The 26,548-nt window shown below is 43.2% G+C and overlaps 2 protein-coding genes across 2 annotated transcripts in view; one reads left to right on the top strand and one right to left on the bottom strand.

The window, feature by feature from the left end:
- The window catches only part of INVS (inversin), a 225,614-nt gene extending 199,823 nt beyond the window's left edge, over positions 1-25,791 (bottom strand). The window contains exons 1-2 of the mRNA XM_065399241.1: positions 25,727-25,791; positions 10,649-10,784 (exon numbers count right to left, since the gene is read on the bottom strand). Of these exons, the coding sequence (XP_065255313.1) occupies positions 10,649-10,754 (106 nt within the window). The 5' untranslated portion in view covers positions 10,755-10,784; positions 25,727-25,791. The remainder of the gene's footprint in view (positions 1-10,648; positions 10,785-25,726) is intronic.
- Positions 25,792-26,036: 245 nt separating this feature from the next.
- Positions 26,037-26,548, top strand: part of ERP44 (endoplasmic reticulum protein 44) — a 119,024-nt gene continuing 118,512 nt past the window's right edge. The window contains exon 1 of the mRNA XM_065398531.1: positions 26,037-26,216. Within this exon, the coding sequence (XP_065254603.1) occupies positions 26,160-26,216 (57 nt within the window). The 5' untranslated portion in view covers positions 26,037-26,159. The remainder of the gene's footprint in view (positions 26,217-26,548) is intronic.

Genomic DNA, 26,548 nt, shown 5'->3' on the forward strand with positions numbered 1-26,548 from the left:
CTATGCACAGTGGACAGTTGCTACCTACAGGGTTGCTGGGCTGGGACCCGGAGTAGTAAGTGGGGCCAGATCTCGCCCTTCCCCCTCATTAGCCACTGGGGGAAGTGGACTGGACACTGAAGCACCCCAGAGGGGGAACTGAACTATAGTGGCCCAGATGGAGAGCTGCAGCCAGAAAGGCCTTAAGAGTCTAAAGACATTGTCTCCAGGGAGGGAGCCCTGGGGACAACTTGAGTGAGATGTTACAGAGAGCACTGACAGAGACTGCTGTTGGACTTGTACCCTGGAAGGGGTTTTGCTTTGCTCTCAGAGACAGACTGTGTGTGACTTGGCCAGAGGGCTGAGTCACCAAAGGCCCACCACAGACAGAGTGTGTGTGCAGGGGCCTGCACTCAGCCAAGTGGGTGCTCATGAGAGGCGAGTGTGCCCCGTTACACGTATATAAAAATTAAACTTCTTTTTGAATCCCCCTCTTCTTTCCCTTCAGGGCAACCAAGCACAATGTCTGCCTTTGAACAGGCATGATTCAGTACCATACCAAAAGATTATTTCTTGCTCCATTTAGTCCACTGCCTCACCCTTGCGCTCTGCTTTATCAAATCATACGTTCTCAGCAGGTGATATGAACTCGAGTTATTAACAGACTCCGAGTAATGGTAAGTAACTACAGTACTTAGTTAACTCCCGGTATTTACCTTGTTTGTGATAGATAAGAGACCACAAAATGCAATGCCATCTGCTGTGGAATTACCTCCTGCAGTTCTCTGTCATCTCTAATCTTGGACACACTGTCAGAGTTTCCAGTAAGTCTAAGAGCCTCCTGATTAGAGCTGAGGAATTAATTGACTTTTTTTTTTTAAACTGCCAGTGAACTGAAAAGTGGTGTGTGTGGGGGGGGGGGGGGGGGGAAGAGGGGGAATTCGGTTCAACCTGAACCAGAAAGACAGGTTACTTACCTTGTACAATAATTGGAATTCTTCAAGATGTTGTCTCTCTATGGGTGCTCCCCATCAGGCTGTGTGCAAACCCATGCAGTCTTGATTAGAAATCCTTGTGAGTAGCAGCCACATCTGTGCCCTACACAGCCTCGTACTCCAGTACAAGGGTGCAGAGAGAGTGATGGACCCACTGCAGCTCCAGTTCCTTCTCAACAATGAAGACCAGAGACAAGGACTCCAAAGGAGAGGGGAAGTGGAGCAACCATAGAGGCAAAACAGCTACTCTAGCAACTATACGAGCTAAGTAACCTCTCCTTCTTCTTTGAGTTATTGTCCCAATGGGTGCTCCCTAGAAGATTCCCAAACAGTGCCCTAAATTACAGAGGAGGATGTTGAGAATATAGATTCAGTAGAGCATAGAATAGTTTCACCAAAGACCACATTAGCCCTAGTCCATACACGATAGTGTAGTGCTGCGGAAATGTGTGCAAAGAGCTGGAAATGAAGTCCTGGCAATGGGTGCCCCAACCCAGAAGGTAGGCATCTGCGGTGGTAATCCTTGTGGGAGAAGCATGTGAAAAGGAAACTCCCACACAGTACTTTCGATGATCTTTCCACCAGTTTAGGGAGCAGTGGACTAGGAGAGGCAATTGAGCTATCTGCGGCTCATAGTATTTAATCTTTGTCACAGGTGTATAGATGCCAAGGGATCACAAAGTTGCCCTGGAATCTTTGAATGAGTGGAGGGCTTCATCTATGGCATCAATGAAAAGCTTAGGCCCTTCAAATGGAAGGTCCTCCAAAGTATTCCGTACTTCCATGGGGAGGACAGAGGATTGAAACCATGATACTTGACGCATGACTGCAGCAGTTGCCAGAGAGTACAAAGCCATGTCCACTGCATCGAGTGACGCCTGAAGGGAAATCTTAGCGATCACCTGGCCTTCTGTGATCAGAGCTCGAAACTGCTTCCTCTGGTTTTGAAGCAAATGATCAATAAAATGAGAAAATTTGGAGCAATTTGTGGAGTTATATTTTGCTGTCAAGTCCTGATAGCTGACAACTCTGAATTTCACAGCACTAAAGAATAGCTTTTATGGCTGGGAAGGTCCAGGTGCTTAAGCTCCTGATTGGAGGGGGTTGATCTAGACCGATACTATTTCTTTTATTGACAGCATTGATGATCAAAGAGTTAAAGGTAGGGTGGGAGAAAGGTACTCTGAACCCTTGGCCAGTACATACTAATTTTTATCACCCCATTTACAAGTAGGTAGAATGGTCGCTGGTGTTTGCAATACTGTGCAGGCTTGCAATAAGAAGTCACTGATGAGTAACCATCTTGCCCTGAGAAGAGGACTAGAAGATGAACTTCAGCACTCCTTTCTGGACTTGTATTTCCTCCCAAGGGACGTACAAGGCTTCTACAATCCTTTTTATGAGGTCCTGAAAGGTTTTGTATTCATCTGAGTAGAGGGGAGGGGGCATAACTGCTTCATCTGCTGAGGAGGAAGGTTTATTGGATGATGGCGTCTCCTCTATGCCTCACTCTTGTGGAGGCTCACCCTGAGGAAGAGGGTCCCAAGGTTCAGTGGCTGCTGGTTTTGACAGGTACACCTACATGATAGTACTCTTTAGAACTGTTAGTCATAGGGTACCCAATGATTCCAAAAAGCCCACTGTGTTGGGGCATAAGGGAAAGAGGTAGGACGTAGAACTCAGAGCTGATGAGTCAGTCTATTGAGGATCACATCCTTGAGATGTACCCTACAGAGAGAGGCTGGAACAGGAAGGTGGCGGAATCCCTGACAGACATCAGAGTCCAAGGAAGTGTCCTCTCCTGTCTCTATCGGGAGGCGTTACAGGTGTCAGTATCAAAGGCCAAGGAAGGGGTTGTAACTGCATTGGTATTGGAGGTAGAATCTTCATGATATAGTATGGTAGCACTGGAAGACGGGCCAGATCCAGAGGAACTGTCAGTACTGGCAAGAAAACCCTTTCAGTATCCCTTGGCAAAGGGGATGTGTGTTCTTCCAGGATACAAAGATCTTCACAGAAGAGGAATCTGGGCCATACCAGTGAGTTTGGGTACTATTCCTTGGGAGTAACCATGTCAAGAAGTACTGGGGACTGTACTGATGGACGATATGTGCACTTCTTGCCACGACTTGATGAGAACTGTACTGAGGATGTCGTCTTTGATGGAATCGTTGCTTGTTGAGGAGTCCTTGAGTTTAGTTCCAGAACCACTGCAGGTGCTGTTTGCTCTCAGTATTGGAAGTCTTTTTGGGTAGTCTTGGTACCAGAGGAGGTACCCATACTGTACAGGGACAAAGTCTCCTTGTTCCCTGACTTTAAAGGTGATTTTTTCCCCTTCTCTTGTGCACTCTCTCTGGGGAACGGGTCTCTGGTGTGGCTCTATCTCCATCTCTCCTGTCTGGGAGACCCAAGAAGACCCAAGTTTCAAATCCCTGCCACATTGACTATTTATATATAGTTGAACAGCCTCAACAGGAGAGACTGAGCTACACCCACACCAGAATATCCCATAGCCCAGTGATCTAATCTCTGCTCCATATGAGACACAGGAAGGAACTGAATGGGGTCTCCCACATCCCAGGTGAATGCCCTAACACCTAAGGACAACTGGAGGGCTGAACCCTCAGGAAAACATTTTGTCTAAAGCTATGTCTACATTAGCATTTTTGTTGCTAAAACTTTTGTTGGACGAGGATGTGAAAAAAAAAACCCACGCCCCCGACAGACATAAGTTTCAACGACGGAAGCGCCAGTTTGGACAGCACTATGTTGGTGGGAGACGCTCTCCTGCCAATATAGCTACCACCACTCATTGGGGATGGATTAATTATGCCAACGGAAGAGTTCCCTCCCATCAGCATAGAATGGCTACACGGGAGACTTACAGCAGCGCAGCTGTAAAGTCTATAGTGTAGACATAGCCTAAGTTTTTCAGCAGGAAAGGGGCTTGGAGAGTGGAAAATCCCTAAAGGCAGAACAAAGAAACCAAGGTGCTGATGACAACCTTTAAAACCACAAAGGCTTGGTGGACAGAGAGAGACAGAATATTTTGGTGAGGCGAGAGGGGCATACTTTCATAGTGGGGGAAGTACCACCTCATTTTGTAAATGGCACCTAAGTTAAAGGAAAAAATTGTCACACAATGTGGCAAATTTGTGTCAACATTGCAAATAGTTTCAGGTTGACCAAAACTATACTCTTTCAGCAAATAAACTATTCATCCAAAACACTTTTTCCAGCTCTACTCCTGATCAAACTACTTCTGGCATTAGTCAAGCTAGCCATTCATCAGTTCAGGAAGCTGAAATTAGCAAGGGAAGGTCTCTTCAACTCAGAAGCTAAGTTTAATATAAACAACTTAGATTTTTTTTGTAATGTTGAGTCTGTCTGTAACCTTCCCTAGACACCTAACTATAATCTTGCTACATCAGCCTAGTATGATGCTGATGACTACACTCAATGAATGCTCCCAAAAAACTCACCCTTGGCCTTGTCTCATCCATCCCTGAAATAAGAGGGCTGATGCACAAAACAATTCTGATTTTGGCTGGACTGGACTGACCACAATCATTGTCTTTTGTGTGGTATGTCAGCCAACAGTATGAAGTACAGATGCACAATAATTAATTACAACAGAGCCTTGCTAATTTACACTAATGACAGAGAACTGTTGCAATTTACTGAATTTTGTAAATTAGACTAAGCAGGCAATACAAAAGCAAAAATAATGCACCACAAAAAGTACTTTGATCCTTTAATTTTAGAAGTGTCGTTTAGTTTTAAAAATAGGAGATTTTTTAATACCTAATAAATATTCTACAGGATTTTTTTGCAAAATGAAATTAAGTCAAAATATCACCAGCTCACTGCAACACTTTGCTATTAAGGGGTACCTTTTAACCCCTGCCTATACTTGTGTATATACACAATTCTTCATGTGTACAAACACAGGCCCCAAAGGCCTGGGTGAGAATACTGCCCTGAATCATTCTTGCAAAGTGCAGAGAGACTGATGTTTTGTGTGCATTTTATTTAGATGTAAATTATAAGACACCAACAAAAGAGTTCTAGGTGCCTTAAAACTTAATTTTATAGCATACTACATCTAACAGCATGAAAAGAGGTTATTAGCGAGGTTTTATTATAAATTATTTTTAAATGTCAGGGTTAGTGCTACTCAAAGGGTTTTTGTTTTTTTAAATTAAGCCCTAGTTATACATGTAGCTGCTCTTTGATAAAGAAAATAAACTAGAATCTAACAGTTACCATCGACATTAGTTACATACACTACACAGTTTTAAAAAAGTAATGAACTCTAATTGTTTTAGGTGATACAGTTACCAATTTTAGGGAAGCCAGCAGATCATATATATGTTCTTTAATGTGTAATAGTAAAGTAAATTAGAATGCCATCTTATTTTCTTTATGGTTTCTAGGCTTACAATGTTTGTTCATTGCTGCTCAAGGTGATAAGTTGTAGTGTTCAGTAGCAGTATTAGAAAGCAATAAGTAGAAATGGGTATTGTCACTTGTTCACCTAATTATTTTATATGGTCATTAATCTGGGACTTCATTCAGGATGTAATAGTTATGCTAATGATAAACAATGGAAACCAAAACTGATGGTGCACTTCTTCCTTGGCTCTTAAAAGCTTTTAAGTTCTCACTTCATAGTTTTACACAAATTTCATCACAAACTGGGTATTGTTTTACAAACTATGTTCTTCTCTCTTGAAGAGAGACAATGGAGCTGGAAGCAGGAGGCAGAGCTGGAGCAACAGAACCTTGATGACCAGGACGAAAGCAGGCAGCTTGAAAAGTAGAAGAGGGTCAAGTTACATTCATGGGACCGAAGACAGCAGAAATAAGGGTGTATATGATGGACCCCATCACCCTGCCTGGCACCTGAGTCATCATGGACAATAAAGGTTATTCTGAGACTCTGACTGTGGGAACATGGGAAATTAATTTTCTTGATATTTTGTTTTCTGTAATGATGCAACAAGGGTTAAACCCCAAGGGCTCAGGTACAAGCCTGCCATGGCCAGACTCAGTGGTCGAGATAGCGAGCTCACTGTCTACCCTCGCCAGGGAAGCTGAGTCAGTGTGGCACAGTTAAAAGGTGCTGTGGCCCAGAATCTGGTGGGAGTAGTGAGTCACTCATATAGTTAAGAAATGCTTTGGACCAGAACTCAACTGGGGGCAGGGAAGGCTGGTGGGTGCAGTGACACGCTGGTACAGCTAGGAAATGCTGTTTGCTGGTTTGTTCAGCAGCTGGTTTGTTCAGAGCTGCATAAATTAATACGTTAAAACAAAATAGTTCCTATGGCAACTTCCACTTTGCTACCTTGGATGTTTACTTTACAACGGTCTCTTTCTTTACACTGGTACTTAAATATCTAGACTATGTGCTGTACAGGATACAGAAGAGATGGTACCATGCTCCAAGGATTTTACAGTTTGGATTATGATCACAACACTGGACAACATGAAATAGTAGTCAACGAATCATACAATACAAAAGAGCTAATATCTTTTCTTTAGATTCATGTACTATACCATAAAGCTGCGAGTCTGTCACAGAAGTCACGGATTCCGTGACTTTCCGTGACCTCCATGACTTTTGGAGCCACTGGTGCTGGCTTAGGGACTGCCCGAGCTGGGCCAGCAACAGCAGTTTGGGTGTGTAGGAGGGGGGCGTTTACCTCAGGGTGGAGGGCTCCCCAGCTCCCACGGCCCTGCAGCTCCTAGCAGCAGAGGAGCTGAGGGGGGAGGCTTCATGCCGCAGTTGGCTCGCACCCGCAGGCGCTGTGCCCGCAGCTCCCATTGGCTGCGGTTCCCGGCCAATGGGAACTGCGGCAGCCGGCACTTGCGGTGGGAGCAGCACGCCGAGCCCCATGGCCCCTCCACCGCCTAGAAGCTGCAGGGACGCAGAGCCGGGTAGGGAGCCCTGCCAACAAACCCCTCGCCCCCAGCACCAGCAGGGGTCCTGGCCACACACTGCGGCCTGACCCCCCGCGCCCCAGGAATAGCAGGGGTCTCAGGCCGTGCTGCCCAGCACCCCCCAAAGCGGGGTCTCCTGGGCCACTTCCACCAGCACCCGTGGTGCCCCCGGACTGCCCCTCTCCTCCCCCCCCCCCCCCCCCCCGAGTACCCACCCAAGTTTCAGTCACAGGTATTTTTAGTAAAAGTCATGAACAGGTCACAGGCCATGAATTTATGTTTACTGCCCATGACCTGTCCCTGACTTTTACTAAAAATACCCATGACTAAAACGTACCCTTAACTATACATTATTTAGTTATACTTAAGTCTACCTTTTAGTCATGGGTATTTTTAGTAAAAGTCATGGATAGGTCATGGACAGTAAACAAAAATTCACAGCCCATGACCTATCCATGCCTTGTACTATATCCCTGACTAAATCTTGGGAGTGCTGTGGGTGCTTGTTGGGGGCACCGCGGGTGATGACCAGGGGGGACGCCGCAGGTGCTGGGGGGGCGGGTGGTCCGGGATCACTGCAAGTGCTCGGGTGGGGGTGGCGGTTGGCAGGCTCCCTACGCAGCTTCTCAGAAGTAGCGACATGTCCCTTCCTAAGCTGCTAGCTCTGTGTGCTGTCAGCTTCGCAGCTCCCATTGGCCAGGAACCATGGCCAATGGGAGCTGTGGGGGCGGCGCCTACGTGCAGAGGCAGCGCACAGTGCTAGGAGCTGAGGGAGGGACATGTTGCCACTTGCAGGGAGCCCCCCCCACCCCCAAGGTAAGCGCCGCCCAGAGCCCTCACCCCTTCCTGCACCCCAGCCCTGAGCCCCCCACCCAAACTCCTCCTGCTGCTGCTGGGGGGGTGGGTAGTGGCCCGAGACTGCCCCAGCAGCGGCCTGTGCAACTAGCCCATGGGCTGCCTAAGCTGCTCGGGCAGATCCAGAGCCAGCCGCACTGGCCGCTGCAGAAGTCACAAGGGGCACGGAAAGTCCATGACAAACTCGCAGCCTTAGTTCTAGTGGCACGTATATTTCCCCACAATAAGATAGGCAGGAAAGGGCTTAAATAGCCATTGATCTGAGGGATTGCTGTTCCTGCAGAAAAATTGCTCACCCTGACTCCTGGAACCAGACTTCTTCACATGCACTCATTAGAACAGGGAGACCAAACAGAAACATGCAGAGGGCTAAAAAAGGTTCCCTAATAGAAAGGGGAAGTTTTCTTTTACCCAGCCTGCCATACTGCTGTTGTGAGAAGTTGTGCAAAACTGGCTGGTTAGTGGAATGTTGTCAAAAGATCTTGAACGTCTTAGAACATTAAGGTAAGTACTGTCTAGCCTCGTAATGCTACCAAGAGCACTGGCATGGTCACATAAGCATACTACAAACTGCCCAATTTCCTTCAAGCATCTACCAATGGTTTCAGCAGTTCCTGATGAAAAGCCAAGAAATACTGCTGTGATGTCAAGCCAGGCATTACAGTTTTGCCAGGAAGTGGTTGGTTCCCCCCCCCCCCCCCCCCAACAAATGCAGAGTCTGTCATATCCTGTTAATGCATGAGAAAGTAGGAGAGCTTTTACCTTCTCTTTGCCAAGTATTGCAGCAACTTCAAAAGCTGAAAAGAACCTGTAGTTTTCCCTCCCATCCATAAGGAAACCAGAGCAACATTATCTGGGTGATACACAACAGTCCTTGAAAGAATTACTATTTCTTTGTCTACAGCCCTGATCAATATTTTCTGCTGTTTGTGACAAACTGCATCAGCAACATACAGCAAATACTTGTATCGTGTTTCTTCAAATGAACACAGTACAAGGCTATTTTAGTGCTGCTTTGTGGTGATGGGAAAAGCATAGTTTCACCAACACTGGTGCATAATTCTTTGCTGCCAACTTTTAATGATAATTGCCCAGTCATTTGACAAGTTCAGTCTTGTTTTGGCTAACCCACAGTAACCTTTTCCAGTTTACTTGCAGAGAACTTGACGAAAGCAGAAACTTATGAACACTAGTGTATCTATGGTTTTGAATAGGAGCAAATGTGTGGCAGAAAAACTTCTATAGTGTACTTCGAGCTCTTATTTTCCCAATTCAGAAAATCCAAAATCCACACAGCCCCATCCAGGATCTTCGCTTCAAACAGCAGATAGTGCTGATGGTGGTTCCCTCAAACTTTTTCTATGCTAGAACGTTAAACCATTTATAAATATGGTTTTCAGTGATCTGAATGTAGCCTGTAAATAGGATCCATGCTCTGTGCTTGTTTAATTCATTCATTGTTTTCCTTTCTTTTTGCTCTCATCATTAGGTCATTATAGTTAGTTAAAAGGGCATGATTTGCTTATTTGGCTCTGGAGAGATAACAATTTAGGTGACAACATAAACCAGATAAAACTATTAAATATCACTTCCTAACACAATTTACTACTGCTTCCAGGAAGACTTAATCATGCTTTCTGAAATTGTATGATGACATCTTTGTCTGACTAGCACTAGAACAACTTTGAATACTGGTTCAAGGAGAACCATTTCTGAAAACCATTTGTTTAAAACGGTTCAATTTCCCACTGTAGACAGAGTTTCATTGTTCAGATAATTTAAGATCTTTGTACATTTACACACTTGCCCTGCTTATGATAGTGAAACTGCCCGATTCTCATGCTTTTTATGGATGTGACAGACCTCAAACACAAGCGTTGTCTGAAGGCAATAAAATGAGTTTTGAAGATTGCTCATTTTTCAAAATTGTACCATGAATAGATGTATTTAGCCAGTAAATTTTATATTTTCAACAAAAATTGAGTGATTTCTTTACATCTCCAAATAAACTGTTAGTCTAACAAGTGTTACAAATAAATGTAAAGGTGTATTGTACACTTGATAGTTAACAAAAATACTAACTAAATTCTTTGGTATTTCCAAGGTACTTATCCTCACTGAGGCCCAAGAGCCTTATTCTCAGACATTCTGAGCAAATGGAACTCCCACGGTCGCAGCAGACGTTGCAATTACTCTGCACCTCTGAGAATTGAGCCCTAAGCCCACAACAACAATTACATTTCAAAACTTAAATGAATCCATTTCCAAAGTTATTTAAAAAGTGACAAACTGCAAACTGTAGGCCCTTGGTCAGAGAGGGAGTGTGGAATCTTAGTTCCATTCAACTCAATGAGACCAGAATTTTGCCTCGTGTCTTCAACTGTTTGGAAATAACCTAGAACACTACCAAAATCTAAGTAACAAATAGGGTTTTGGTTTATTTTTCTGAAATTCTGTGTAGTAATAAAACATTGCTTCTCCACACATTCACGTGACTCAAGCAATTGGAGAGAACTTTACCAAACTTTCCAGAAATTTAGTCACCTTTGGCGAGTATAACCACATGAAATTTCACCCAAAGGGGAATTTGGTCAAAATGTTAAATTTCCCAAAACAGGTGTTTTAAACCAATGACCTCCTTGGTCAGATCACAGTTATTTAATCGCTATGATAAATAATAATATTAAATAGAAAAAATTAATTAAATCAGAGACAATAGATAATAAAAATAGGACTGCATATGTTTACAGGTATTACTAAGAGCATACTTTCACTTAGGATCAGAATAAGGACAGTAATACGGGAAGTTAAATACTGGAGTGAAAAGCTGCCAATTTTAGATAGCTGAGACATACATCTATAAAGAGAACACTTACCTGCTATTAGCTTTTGGAGGGCACCCTTATCTCCATTAATAGCAGCAGCATGAACTTGAGATGCTAACGAGGAACCATTGAACAGCCAGTTCTCTGAAACATTCATACTCTTCCCAGGTATTGTCACAGGCTGAATCTGCACCAACAACATTTTTAGTAAAAAATATATATATATTTGTACAAATCAAAATGTAATGCAATTTTAATCATGTAATATGAAGACGACCAATATAATGTTAAAGTGGTTAGATTGTGCTGTAAAAACAAAACAGTGTTCTGCTTTATGTGTTAACAAAAACCTCTAACTTAGGCTCAACTAGACAAGCCATACATTAGGGATGTTTGTAATAGTCTTGTTTGCCTGAAAAACAAAACAAACACCAATTGAGACTCTTAGCTGAACTCTCCAAATAGCATAGAATATATATTCATCTACAGTTGAATAGAATTTATCTGCTTGATTCACTAACAGAAGCCTGGCACCAACCGTCCTTTTCCAGTACTTAACATTTGTCACGAATAGTAAACAACCATATTAGTCCAAGTTAAAATTCTCTCTTGAGATTTAGTAGTATAGATCCATTTACCAAAGGACCTCAGTGTTCTACAAAGGTGGTAATATCCCCATTTTACAGGTCAGGAATCTCCGGTATAGAAAAAAGTTGTTACCTGCCAAATGTCTCACACAATCAGTAACAGAATTGGAAATTTAACGTAGATTCCCAGATCCATGCAATAAACAGTATAGTGTACTGCCTCCATACTACATAAGGGTAGTAGGATTCAGGATATTTTTAAATTAAAATAGAAAGTACCCCAGCCATCTGCATATTACTCAATTGTCCTTATACAAGAGACAATATTCTCAAGCTCTCCCAAGAAAATTCATTCTTAAAATTGTGTTCTCAATTCATGAATGACAATATTAAAGAATCTAGTGAATATACTCTAAATTATGGCTATATTTCATATTTTATGAGTATTTGATCTAATGGATATTGTCATGGGGTCATTTTATCACAGTTTCTTATTACTAGGGAAAAAGGACAACTTCTGTCTACCCTCCACACTAGAGTTCCAATCACAGTCTCTCTGCCAAGGCAGTAGTCTAGGGTTGGTCCTCCATATTTCCCTGTCCTCCAAAGATTGGCCTTCACATTCCCCATTCCCTAGAGAAGACCCCAGAATACAGCTAATTTTTCAACAGTTTTAAAACAGCCACAATTCCTGGAACCTTTAAAAAGGAAATCCAAAGCCTTCAGACAGTCTGAATAAAAAAAGTAAACAGTCTTCAAATCTCCTCCTACTCCAAAAAGTAAACAAAACAGGGTCTTGCTCCAGGAGGGGAACAACATAGTTTTTAAGTCCGTTCCCGTTGCAGAAAAGCAACAAGCAAAGACTTTGCCAATTCTTGCAATTTTATTACAAATTTCATGGTACTTGGTGTTTTTTATGGTATGAATATGGCATAACTAAGATATGCTTTATGCAAGATGGGTCATGTGAGGTATCATTGGAAAGGTTACGATTTACTGAATGTGTTTCTTCAATTTGTATGCATGTATCACTTCTGTATCTGAAGTTAGTTGCATTGTCTATGTAACAATTATAACTGTGTGGGTATGTGCTTGGGAAACACCCACCAGACAGTAAGCAATCAGCCTTAATGGGCCATTAGGAAAAGACAATGAGTCTTTGAAGATGCGGATCCCCCATCTTCCCAGGAGTTCCTTCCTGTGGACCTTGCAAATAAACCTTGTCTCATAGTTTCCCTAACACTGCAAGGTCATGCGATGATATTTTGTACCAGGTGACATTACCTTGGACACTGCTGGTACTTTTCCACAGGAAACAAAGGCTTCCCGCCTTATGTAATTTCTATTTAAGGCTGGGAAGCAAGGCAATCTGAGCATTCCAGTTGCTTCCTCACCTGAGAAGGAAGACTGCTGAAAGCTCCTGAAGAAACCAAGGAACTAAGCTAGGGGAAGGCAAGGGCTGAGTCCAGGCTGAGAACAGGGGTCTAGCCTGTAAAGAGACATAACTGGAACTCTGAGCTGCAGAACTCTACAACCTGCCTAAACAACACTTAGGCTGAGAAATTACTGTGTGTAACCTGTATCTTTAGTGTATTAAGCTTAGTTTGCATGTTTTATTTTATTTGCTCAGTAATCTGCTTTGCTCTGTTTGCTACCCCTTATAATCACTTAAAATTTATCATTTGTAGTTAAACAACATATTTCTTGTTCATTTCAAAACCGAGTTTGTGCAATTCATATGGGGGGGGGAGGGGGGGAAGCTGTGCATATCTCTCTCCACATTGAAGGAAAGGGCAAATTTTTATAAGTTTGCACTGTGCAGATCTTTCTATACAGCAGAAGACAACATTAATTGTGGGTTTATATCCCAAAGAAGGTGTGCACGTGAGTGCTGGGCAATCCCCGAGTTGATTCCTCCCAAATAGAGCTGATCTCAGCATCTGTGTCCATAAGGACGGCCGTACTGGGTCAGACCAAAGGTCCATCTAGCCCAGTATCCTCTCTACCGACAGTGACCAATGCCAAGTGCCCCAGAGGGAACCTAACAGGTAATGATCAAGTGATCTCTCCCCTGCCATCCATCTCCACCCTCTGACAAACAGAGCCTAGGGACACCATTCCTTACCCATCCTGGCTAATAGCCATTAATAGACTTAACCTCCATGAATTTATCTAGTTCTCTTTTAAACCCTGTTATAGTCCTAGCCTTCACAACCTCCTCAGGCAAGGAGTTCCACAAGTTGACTGTGCGCTGTGTGAAGAAGAACTTCCTTTTATTTGTTTTAAACCTGCTGCCCATTAATTTCATTTGGTGGCCCCTAGTTCTTGTATTATGGAAACAAGTAAATAACTTTTCCTTATTCACTTTCTCCACACCACTCATGATTTTATATACCTCTATCATATCCCCCCTTAGTCTCCTCTTTTCCAAGCTGAAAAGTCCTAGCCTCTTTAATCTCTCCTCATATGGGACCCGTTCCAAACCCCTAATCATTTTAGTTGCCCTTCTCTGAACCTTTTCTAACCCACTAAGGGGTTCTTTGAAGGGGTCAACAAACATGTGGACAAGGGGGATCCGGTGGACATAGTGTACTTAGATTTCCAGAAAGCCTTTGACAAGGTCCCTCACCAAAGGCTCTTACGTAAATTAAGCTGTCATGGGATAAAAGGGAAGGTCCTTTCATGGATTGAGAACTGGTTAAAGGACAGGGAACAAAGGGTAGGAATTAATGGTAAATTCTCAGAATGGAGAGGGGTAACTAGTGGTGTTCCCCAAGGGTCAGTCCTAGGACCTATCCTATTCAATTTATTCATAAATGATCTGGAGAAAGGGGTAAACAGTGAGGTGGCAAAGTTTGCAGATGATACTAAACTACTCAAGATAGTTAAGACCAAAGCAGATTGTGAAGAACTTCAAAAAGATCTCACAAAACTAAGTGATTGGGCAACAAAATGGCAAATGAAATTTAATGTGGATAAATGTAAAGTAATGCACATTGGAAAAAATAACCCCAACTATACATACAACATGATGGGGGCTAATTTAGCTACAACGAGTCAGGAAAAAGATCTTGGCGTCATCGTGGATAGTTCTCTAAAGATGTCCATGCAGTGTGCAGAGGCGGTCAAAAAAGCAAACAGGATGTTAGGAATCATTAAAAAGGGGATAGAGAATAAGACTGAGAATATATTATTGCCCTTATATAAATCCATGGTTCGCCCACATCTCGAATACTGTGTACAGATGTGGTCTCCTCACCTCAAAAAAGATATTCTAGCACTAGAAAAGGTTCAGAAAAGAGCAACTAAAATGATTAAGGGTTTAGATAGGGTCCCATATGAGGAAAGATTAAAGAGGCTAGGACTCTTCAGTTTGGAAAAGAGAAGACTAAGGGGGGACATGATAGAGGTATATAAAATCATGAGTGATGTTGAGAAAGTGGATAAGGAAAAGTTATTTACTTATTCCCATAATACAAGAACTAGGGGTCACCAAAAGAAATTAATAGGCAGCAGGTTTAAAACAAATAAAAGGAAGTTCTTCTTCACGCAGCGCACAGTCAACTTGTGGAACTCCTTACCTGAGGAGGTTGTGAAGGCTAGGACTATAACAATGTTTAAAAGGGGACTGGATAAATTCATGGTGGCTAAGTCCATAAATGGCTATTAGCCAGGATGGGTAAGAATGGTGTCCCTAGCCTCTGTTCGTCAGAGGATGGAGATGGATGGCAGGAGAGAGATCACTTGATCATTGCCTGTTAGGTTCACTCCCTTTGGGGCACCTGGCATTGGCCACTGTCGGTAGACAGATACTGGGTTAGATGGACCTTTGGTCTGACCCAGTACGGCCTTTCTTATGTTCAGTATATCTTTGAGATGAGGAGACCACATCTGTATGCAGTATTCAAGATGTGGGCGTACCATGGATTTATATAAGGGCAATAAGATACTCTCCATCTTATTCTCTATCCCCTTTTTAATGATTCCATTTGCAGCTGGGTGTGTCCTTACCTGTGTGTGTGTGTGCACGCGCGCACGCTGGAGAAGGCTTGAGGGCCTGGCACAGCTAGAACAAGGTGGGGAAACCCAGTCTGGTGGAACGGGCGGAAGCAGTGGGACCCCAGCTCATCAGGTGGCATCCCACACCGGGGGTCCAACCTGTCACACATCCTATTTCATAAAAACGTTAGCTTTTGCTTTTCCAACCAAAAAAAAGTTTCTAGTCTTTGTGGTTGCAGAGAAAAGTTTGAAAATGTGTCCTGATTCTATACTAAAGGTCCAAAAATCTGGAGGCAAACTAAAAGAACCCCAATTTTTTTTTAATACTTTCTAAGCTAATATCACAATTCTGGGGGGCCTGACTCATGATTTTTGAATGCTTGGGGTTGGCAATACTGAAGCAGTCTTTAAATTCCATTTTGCAGTCTTTTAAACAATACACAGAGGAGGCCCTTCCCTGTGTAGCAACTTGGCTATTGATCCATGCCCAGCAGTGGTTTTCCTCTATGTAATAACTGCTCCCCAGCTGATTCTAAGGTCTGTCACTTAACCCTTGCCTCTCCAGCCCCATGGCTTTCTTCCTCAACTACACTCCTGACTTCCTACAAATTACATCCAGTGACATATATTTAGGCAAAAATGTAATACAAACTAAGCTGACATGCAGCTATTGCTGTCATTCTTTGCCTAACAAAGAAACAGACTTGGGAATTATATACCAGTCTAGGGAAAAAGTAAATAAACAAAACCTGAATAATGGGGAGAGAAGAGATTACTGTATCTTTTAAAAACAATGCAAATGCAACATCTGACTTAGAGCGGGATATATAGTCTACTTGGACCCTGCACACAGGATAGGACTGCTAAAAATGTTGTTCTTTTCTGATTTATTAAAGTTGATCACATTTACATTTGATGATGTATTCCGGGATGTTACTCAGAGGGTGACTGATTTCCTTCTTTGAGTATCAGAGGGGTAGCCGTGTTAGTCTGAATTTGTAAAAAGCAACAGAGGGTCCTGTGGCACCTTTAAGACTAACAGAAGTATTGGGAGCATAAGCTTTCGTGGGTAAGAACTGAGGTTCTTACCCACGAAAGCTTATGCTCCCAATACTTCTGTTAGTCTTAAAGGTGCCACAGGACCCTCTGTTGCTTCCTTCTTTGAGTTAGTGGAGAACTAGCTGCCCTTTGATACATTTTCCCTTGCCAGTTTCTCTTCTTACTCCTGTGAAAAAAAGTTCCAGTATATCTTTTCCAACAATGCCCCAAAAGGCCACAAAAAGATAAAAGGCCTAACACAATTAGATCTTCCTTTCACTGGGGAAGGGGAAAAACCTATGAAATCCACTAGGGACCTTGCTATGCCAATCTAATAAATGGGGAGGTGCTCATATACCATAGTGATGGCTTTTGTACACAGCTGTAAGACACGCATAGATTATGTTAGTTAATGCATAATAAATTGGGGGGAAATAGTGTCTCCTAAATTTCTACAACTGGCTCCTACAAAATTCTTCTTCTTCCATAAAGGAACTTGATGACACACTGACATAAGCATCCCCCACCTCCCCCTGCTCTGCATAGCCAGCAGGAGGGTCCCGGGAGCATCAAGGGCTCCAAGACAGCAGGCAGGAGCAATATGAAGCAGCAGAGGGAGGGGCACCCAAATACACGCTGCCAGCTGGATGTGAACAGCTCTGCTAATCAGTTTTGTGGCACTTCAATCACTCCTGGGCGGCCGCTCCAGCGCACAGCTAACAGGGAACACAGTCTGCCAGTAAGGCCTTGTCTACACTACAGTTTTGTCAGCAAAAGGCACCTTTTTTCAACAAAACAGTGGAGGTGTACACACTACAATGTGACCTTTGCTGACAAAACTGTCCTGTTTTGGTGACAAAACCACCTCAATGAGAGAGACAGCGCTTTCTGCAGAAAAGTTTTAGCGACAAAGTGTCAGTGTAGACACCACACTTGGTTTTGTCACCGTAAATGGCCTCCAGGAGGTGTCCCACAATGCCCATCCTGACCACTCTGGTCAGTGTTCAATCTCTGCTGACCTGCAGCCAGGTAAACAACCATCTGCTCCTCCCACTTTAAAGGCCTGGGAATTTTTAAAATTCCACTTCCTGTTTGCTTGGCGTGGCGAGCTCACATCACATCTTCCCAGCTGACTACGGGCAGCTCCATGTGGTAAGCATTCTCCTGCTTGGACCAATGCGGAGCTGTTGGATCTGCTCAGTATATGGGGAAAGGAGGCTGTCAAGTCCCAGCTGCACTCCAGCCATAGTAATTTCTATACCTATGGGCAGATTTCTCGTGACTTGTGTAAAAAGGGCTAGGATTGGGACATGGTGCAGTGCAGAGCGAGGATAAGAGAGCTGAAGCAGGCATACCAGAAAGCAAAGGAGGCAAACTGTCATTCCGGTGCTGCACCGGAGTCCAGCCGCTTCTATAAGGAGTTGGACACTATCCTCAGCGGTGACCCCACCGCCATGAGTCCTCTGGATACTTCAGTGGTGCTGGAGGCAGTGGAAAGTGGACCTAGCCCAGAGGACAAGGTCATGGACAAAGAAGTGGAGTTAGAGGATGATGTGGGGGTCCACAATGAAGTCTCTAGGTGGGGTGGCAAGTCAAGAACCCTTCTCCACTCTGGAGGTGTCTATCCAGTCCCTGCCGTCCCTCTCCGGTGAGCAAGAAGCAGGAGAGGAGACCCTGGTAAGTTGTGTGGTTTTTTTTGTTTTGTTTTGTTTTTGTTTTTTTTGAGTTCATGCTGCTCAATGAAAATGGAGGTAGACACGGGAGTCCTGCCTATAATATGGCTCCTACTGGGGCTAAAAATGGTTTAGCTCACCCCGTGGTAGTACAGGCAACAATTGCTTTATAAAATTCTCTAGTATAGATGGGACTTTAGAGTCACCAGGGTGAGCAAAAAAATATACATTTAAAAAGAAATACAAGGAACTCAACATGTGAGTTGAGCAAGCAACTTATGCTAAGAATTATGCAGAGGGAGTGATACAAGTGTAAGCAGGAACTGAATGAGCTCTCCTCCACATCTAGTGATGAACTGGGGGGAAAAGACTTCAGAAGCAGGCGTTATTTGCATGGACATACCTATTCTCTAGAGGCATTCATTTTACAGTTCACTGGACGTGGTGCGAGGAACGTCAGGAGCTGGGAGTCCTGGTGCCACAGATCAAGAATACGGAGCATACAGTCATCACTCTGAGAGCTAGAACTATGCTGGAGGACCCTGAAAGATGCCATCTGTGGGCAGTACATGGAAAACCTGAGACGGAAGCCAGACCACGGCAAGGCCTTCGAGGTGAGGTGCAAGTGGGATGCTAGCAACCACTTCCTACCCAGGGGCAGTTTCACCCGATTTGCCGACAGAGAGACACTACCCATGTCTTGTGTAGCTGCAAGTCCCATTCCAGAGCCTGGCAGCTGTACCACAATGCCATCCAAGATCACCTAGTCAAAGCCATCCGTTAACTGTGGAGAACGTTGCAGTGAACTCTGCTATCCCAGGAATGGACAGTCAACTGCAACTGGACATCGTCATCACTAAAAAGGAACAGAAGAAGATCCTCATGGTGGACACCACAGTTCCATTTCAGAACAGGACCCTGGCCTTTCTCGACGCCAGAGCTCAAAAAAGTGGACTTCAGAGCTAGGAGTTACGAGGTTCAAACACACACACTGATTGTCGGAGTCCTGGGCGCATGGGATCCTAGTAACGAGCAAGTGTTGCGGGAATGTAGAATCAGTCAGCACTACACTCACCTGATGGTGTCAGATACCATGAGTTATCACATCAGCTAATCAAGGGACATCTATTTAGAACACATCACCAGACATTGGCAATATCAGGAGAGATGAGCTGGAGTGCCACTGAGAAGCAAAGTCAGAAAAGTAACTGAAATACTGCTCTAATGGATTGCATTTATTAAGAGACAACCTATCCTAAATTCTCAATTACAGAAGGACAATCTACACTCCCTGCTATATTTGCTTTCCACAAGCTACTCTTAGTATGACTTTTTATGAGTGATGTACATGAATATTTGGATGCCAGTATCTAAATTGTATCATTAACAAGGTGGATAAAAACCAATGATTTCTTAAAAAAAAAAAAAAATAATAATAAGATTTTTTTGATTAGATAGGTTTTTTCCTCAAAAAGCATTTTAAGATAGTTTTAATTAAGATACCTTTGAGCTATAATGTATCTCATCATGGAATAGGGATTATAAATTCTAATTCTATAGTATGAGACAATATATTTATGTCATGTTTAAGAAAAATTTTGTAAATGAATTCCAATAGTTCATGGATTAGGAACCCAAGCTTATGGGGTTCCAGGGGCTTCTGTTTAGATTTAGGTTACTCTTTCTATCTACCCAATGGGACTCAGTGCTCAGTCTAGAAGATACCATCAGAGATGCTTAGTTTTGCAGTTCTCAAACTGTGGATTTGTGTCTCCAGAGATAACATACTCGTTAACAGCAAAAAAAATTTTAAATAAATCAATAATATACAGAGTTGAGAAATAACAGACCTCAACCCTATTGTCCCTCTGCAAATTTGTGTACACAGAGTCAATCCCTTACCTCTCTCTAAAAGTGCAAAGTTTCAAAAAGTTCAATGAATAGAAGATTGTTGGGACAGAATAGATCTGGACAAGGAAAAGAAGTCTGGAGAGAAATGTGAGAAGGGAGAGACAGGCAGTAGAAACTAAAGTGAAACTGTTTGAGCAGCATATTCCAGAAGTTTTGAGGTCTTTCATTGATTTGAGATCTACCATACCATTCTCTCACTAGAAGGGAAAACCTATAATGGCAGCAGGCTGTAAAAGAGACCGAGGTTGGGAATAAGAACCATTCAAGAAATATATGTTTGCTGATGATGTTTTAAAGAAAGTCACACCAGTGAACTTGTGGAAGTCACTTAAGCACTTGGATTCAGAGACTGTTGAAGTGATAATCTCATTTTTAACAGCAGTAGCTTCTTGAGCCGGTGTAGAAAGAATATTTTCCTCCTTTGGATTAATTCATTCCAAATTGAGAAATCATTTGGGACCTGAAAAAGCAGGAAAGCTTGTTTTTCTTTTCTAGATTATGAACAAACAGGAAAATGAAGGTGAAAACAAGGGAGTTAGCTGCAGAAGCCAATATTTTACCTCTCTCATGTTGACCTGGCTGACAATCGATTTAATTTTTTTTTTTTTAATATTTCATGTAACTATTTTAGTTAACAATTTTAACAAAAACAAATCTGATTTTAAAAAACTTGAATGTTTAACTAAATTCAAAAATTCATATGCTTGTTTGGGTTAAAATATTTTATGTTTTCTTCTGAAGAAAAAAATCCAGAATACATAACGTTGTTGTTTTAGTAAAAAAAAAAAAAAAAAAAAAAAAAATTCAATTTAAATGTCTGTCTGGTGATGTTCTCCTCCTAATACAGCATGACAAGAAAATCCTCCAAATATTAATGATTAACCTGTTGAATTGGAGATATTTATGAAGTCATTGGGAGGTGAACTATCTGCTTCAATTACCTTTGGTAAATGAAATAACCAAACAATCATTCATTTTATGATATAGCTGAAAAACTAATCTGAAAAGTTTTCAAAATAAATCACTTTTCAAATGTATAGTGTGTACCTTCTAAAAATGAAACATACATCTCTGAGTTGTGAAGAATATGTATTGAGGTTATAACAGCCAACAAGAATGCACTTCTATGTAGAAATCCATGATTAAATCGAGTCTTCGTGACTAGTGATTTAAATCAAATCCACCCTGAATTAAATTTATTAACCTAAATTTGGGATATTGCAGATTATGTACTATATGTACTTTATGACTTTTAAACCAAACATCACAGTTAACTCATGCGATTAACCCAAAAAAATTAATCGCAGTTTTAATCGCACTGTTAACAATAGAATACCAAATTAAATTGATTAAATATTTTGGATGTTTTTCTACATTTTCAAATATATTGATTTCAGTTACAACATAGAATACAAAGTGTACAATGCTCACTTTATATTATTGTTTTTATTACAAATATTTGCGCTGTAAAAATGATAAACATTTTTCAATTCACCTCACACAAGTACTGTAGTGCAATCTCTTTATCGTGAAAGTGCAACTTACAAATTTAGAGTTTTTTGTTACATAACTGCACTCAAAATCAAAAGCAAAACTTTAGAGCCTACAAGTCCACTCAGTTCTATTTTTCGTTCAGCCAATCGCTAAGACAAACTAGTTTGTTTACATTTATGGGAGATAATGCTGCCCGCTTCTTATTTACAATGTCACCAGAAAATTAGAACAGGCATTCGCATGGGACTTGTGTAGCTGACATTGCAAGGTATCTACGTGCCAGATATGCTAAACATTCATATGGCCTTTCATGCTTCCATCACCATTGCAGAAGACATGCTTCCATGCTGATGATGCTCGTTAAAAAATAATGCGTTAATTAAATTTGTGACTGAACTCCTTGGGGGAGAACTGTATGTCTCCGGCTGTATTTTACCCGCATTCTGCCATATATTTCATATTATAATAGTCTTGGATGATGACACAGCACACGTTGTTCATTTTAAGAACACTTTAGCTGCTGATTTGACAAAACGCAAAGGTACCAATGTGAGATTTCTAAAGACAGCTATAGCACTCGACCTAAGGTTTAAGAATCTGAAGTGCCTTCCAAAATCTGAGAGGGACGAGGTGTGGCACATACTTTTAGAAGTCTTAAAAGAGCAACACTCCGATGCGGAAACTACAGAACCTGAACCACCAAAACATAAAATCAACCTTCTGCAGGTGGCATTTGACTCAGATGATGAAAATAAACATGCGTCAGTCCGCACTGCTTTGGATTGTTATCTAGCAGAACCTGTCATCAGCATGAACACGTGTTCTCTGGAATGGTGGTTGAAGCATGAAGGGACATATGAATCTTTAGCACATCTGGCATGTAAATATCTTGCCATGCCAGCTACAACAGTGCCATGCGACCACCTGTTCTCCCTTTCAGGTGACATTGTGAACAAGAAGCGGGCAGCATTATCTCCTGCAAATGTAAAGAAAGTTTTTTGTCTAAGCGATTGCCTGAACAAGAAATAGGATTGAGTGGACTTGTAGGCTCTAAAGTTTTGCATTGTTTTGTTTTTGAGTGCAGTTTTTTTCTTTTGGTACATAATTCTCCATTTGTAAGTTCAACTTTCATGATAAAGAGATTGCACTCCAGTACTTAGTATTTTTCAGTTCACCTAATACATTTCTTTTGTTTTTTTTACAGTGCAAATATTTGTAATAAAAATAAATATAAAGTGAGCATTGTACCACTTTGTATTCTGTAAATAAATGGTATTCTATTATTAACAGTGCGATTAATCGCGTAATTAATTTTTTTAATCGCTTGACAGCTCTAATAGACACTCTTTCCTTAACCCGTGTATTAGATAATTTTAACATTAAATGCAGGGATAATGAAATGTTGCTATCCTTAGTGTATGAGTAAAGAGCAGCAGAACTGTACTTAACATGCCCTGACTGAGAGGGTCACCTAAACTGAACCTCACTTGCCAAACAGGCAGTAAGGGTGCCAAATCCCAGTGAAAATGAGAGGAGGTAGGAATAGAGACAGGTATTTCTACTTGATGGTGTAGACTCTGCCTAATAGTTACAGACACCACTTGATTCTCCCTTATCTGGTGTTGAAGGACAGAACTGACTGGACTCAACTGAGAATCCTTGGTTCTGTTCAGTGATTACTAGAACTGAAATCACAGAAGATCAAGTCTGAGAGCTATGCCGTAAGCCTGGTGCAGGGGTAGCGTTGTAGTGAATAACAATGAAGAGTCAGCAGCACAGAGGTCCCCCACTACCCAGTGAAATCATTAAGAACTGGGCTAAGTGGTGGAACCTGAGACCATGCAATTGCAGAAGTGGCAGTTAGTGGCAAGCAGCAGAGATAGCAGCAAGGAAGCATGAGCGTACAGCAGCAAAGACAGCAGCAGCAAGCAAGTTGCAGAGATGGTGGCAGCAGTAGAGGCATTGCTTGATGCCCGCCCCTCCTTTTCAGGGACGGGAGCTGAACCCATGCAAACACACCTCCAAACTCTGCGTCTTCACTGACCAAATTCAATTAACTGTGAGAGGGGTGCAATAGAGGGAAAAGAGATGGTAGGAAACGGAGGCAAAGGACACTGCCCAGCATACTGTGGGGTGGGTGTTGGTTTATGGCTACCTGCTTTTGAATTGTGGCTGTGGTAGTTTCACAAATTAAGTTCACTCAAGATGTGCTTGTGAAGGGTACTGATCCAGGATCCCAGACGAGCCCTGCAAAGTGTAACCCTTTTATCAGGTGGAGTTGGCAGCAACAAAGGCCATGTTCAATAAGCAGGGGTTCCTTTTAACAATACAGAACAGAACTGGCTTGAGCCCTGACCCAATAATCTCAGAAAACTAACCATCACCCCCAGGCACTCCAAGAGGCAATACTTCCCCACTTGCAAGCACCAAGTCTGTGTATAACAAACAAAAACTTTTATTAAAAGGGGAAGGGAACTCAGTGTTAATTAACCCGCTGCACCCCACTCACAGTTGGTTGACCTTGGGCAGAGAAGATCCAGATTTCAGAGGTGGGTTCAAATGGGTTCACCTCCCACTCCGAAAGGCAGGGTGGGCATCAAGCAATGCCTCTACTGCTGCTACCGCCTTTGAACTGGTTCACAAGACAAACTACAGGCTCCTTTTATGAAGGAAGTCATTTTGGAGCTATTTTTAATACAAATCAACCATAGGTGTTTCCAATCATCTGGTTATTATATAATTAACATCTCTGTCTGAATTAGGTTATTACACTGAAAATTTTTATTAATGAATACACTTCTTACTTGTTTTAAATGTCCTTAAAACTTGAATCCTGCAGTTAGGAACAGTAATTTACCGTATGAATTTTGAGAACCCAGGATGCTGGCAACATTACATTTTAATCATGACTACAAAAATATGGATAATTACTTAGACATCAATAGGACAAATTATGTGAGATTTCATAATAAATTATGTTGATTCTTGCTCACATACACAAGGTTAAAGTGACATCACTTTCCAGTGTTGGCAAGATACCAACTTGTTAAATTTTAAGACAATAACAAAGCAGTTGTGCCAAATTTTGATTGATACATGCTTTGCATGTATCAAACAGCATAGTTCATTGAAAGATACAAGCATTCTAAAAATATGAATGAAGTAGATATTACAGTAATTTTATATCTAGAGAAATTGAGAAAGATGTTAGGGTCGAATGTATCAGACTGAGTATCTAAAGTTCAGCACATAAATTCAAATTTAAACCAAATATGATTTGAATAGAGGTTTCAGTGTCTAAATTTGGACACCCATGTCTGTAAAATTTGGGCAAAGTAACCTGTCCTCGGTCAAACATGTAGTCTGTGGTAGAGTCAGGAACAGATTCCAGATCTCTTAACTCCAAACTTATGCTTCACTCGCAGGATAATGAGCACCATAGCACACTTAACTGAAGTTGATCTGCAAATGAGTTTTTAAAATGGCCTTGTGTCCTGTTTTACTTCTTTATACTTGTTTTTACATTAGAAATACAAAGAATAGTTTGAATTAGAGCTGCTCAAAGTTTTAAATGTTCCATTCAATTGTATTTAACCATTTTGCTATTCTCTGAGCTCCCTCCAGTTTATTGATAACTAAACATATTTTGGAATCCAGCTACTACAGTATTTGGCACCCAAGAATGCTTGTAGGAAGTAAACAAATACCTTAATTACATACCACTGAACAAGAAATTACTTTCCTGGCTATGGCCTGAACGAATGAAAATCCGGTTTGTTGATGCTGGCATTAGCAATGTGTGGTATTTATTTTTTTTTTAAACTGAAGCCCACAGTTGCTATGGCAACAGACAAAATTAATAAACAACCACACTATTTTTAATTAGAAAATCCCTACCTGAATTTAAAAACCAGAACAAAATACAGACAAACTGAACTGTCCTGAACATTGCCTGGGTAGTCACTAGGGTTGCCAGTTTGGGTTGGATGTATTCCTGGAGATTTCATCACATGACATAATCTTTAATTAAAGATTAATCTTGAATCCCTGGAGACCCCAGGGCAATCCTGGAAGGTGGCAACCCCCCGTCAGTCACTGGTGACCGTGAGCAGCGGCACACATTGATAGCCGGGTACCACGGTGATGAGCGAGCTGGACATACAGTGGGAGCCCAGGGAGTGGCGGGGCCCATGGGGTGGGAGCCGAAGGGACGGCAGGGGCCCGGCTAGCGGGACATTTTACAAACAAAATCTCTTCAGAGACGGGGAAGATTTTCGGCTTCACTCACGAGCCACTCGGTGGGGCCGGGGCTCCCGGCGCTGCCGCCCCGCTCCCACAGCCACCCGGGGCCGAGGGCTCAGCGGGTGCCGCGGAAGCCGCCGGGCAAGGCTGAGAGGCACCGCGCACGGGACCGCCCCGCTACTCACCTGGGCCGCCACCGCGGGGCCCCTCCCGGCGCTGCAGGGAGGGGAGGAGCGGGTGTCTGTCGGGGCCGCCCCCAGTGCATTGTGGGAGTCACCCCACTCCGCTCGGCTCTGCGCGCGCCGGAGATGTGCGGGGGGGCGGGGGGAGGAAATAACTACCTTTCCCAGAAGGCAGCGGCTTACGACGGCCCCGCCTCCGCGCTCAGCGAGATGCATGGCGGGAAATGGTGTTCCGCGCGCCTCTGCGGGCAGGACTGCAATTCCCGGCGTGCCCCGCGCCGTGCTGGACCCCCGCCCCCGGAAGTGTGTGGCTGGGGCGGGAGCTCTCAGTGGAACTTGTCCGGGGTGTTTCCTGGAGACGGGGGAAGTGAGGAGCCGGAGCTGCCGCCGCCAGTGGGAGCCGCATCACCCCCGCCCCTAGTGTGACTGATCTACCATGAGACCCGCCATCTTCCTGCCCCCGCCTGACCCCGGCTGCGTCCTCCTGATCTTGGTGAGTGACCGGCCCAGCCGCACCCCCTGCGAGCCCGGCGCTGCCCCGCTCTCACCGGCCTGCGCGGCGGCGGCGGCGGCTGCCGCAGGGGGCACTGGCTCCTAGTCAGTGTCCCGGGATGGGCTGGGAGCTGAGGCGGGGGTGGGGTGGGGTGGGACGGAGCTAAGGGAGGGGGCGGGCGGCAGGTGTCCCGGCTAGTGTGGACTAGTTTCCCATAGTGAATCCTGGGCTTCCCTCCGCGCTTCCTCGTGTAGTTTCAGGCACATCTTGCCCTGTCTGCGCGGGGGGGGGGGGTCACTGGGTGGGGGCACCAGCTGGCTGCTGCGGGCTCG

This window comes from Emys orbicularis, chromosome 2 (genome assembly GCF_028017835.1).
Source record: "Emys orbicularis isolate rEmyOrb1 chromosome 2, rEmyOrb1.hap1, whole genome shotgun sequence".
In the NCBI taxonomy this organism is placed as follows: domain Eukaryota; kingdom Metazoa; phylum Chordata; order Testudines; family Emydidae; genus Emys; species Emys orbicularis.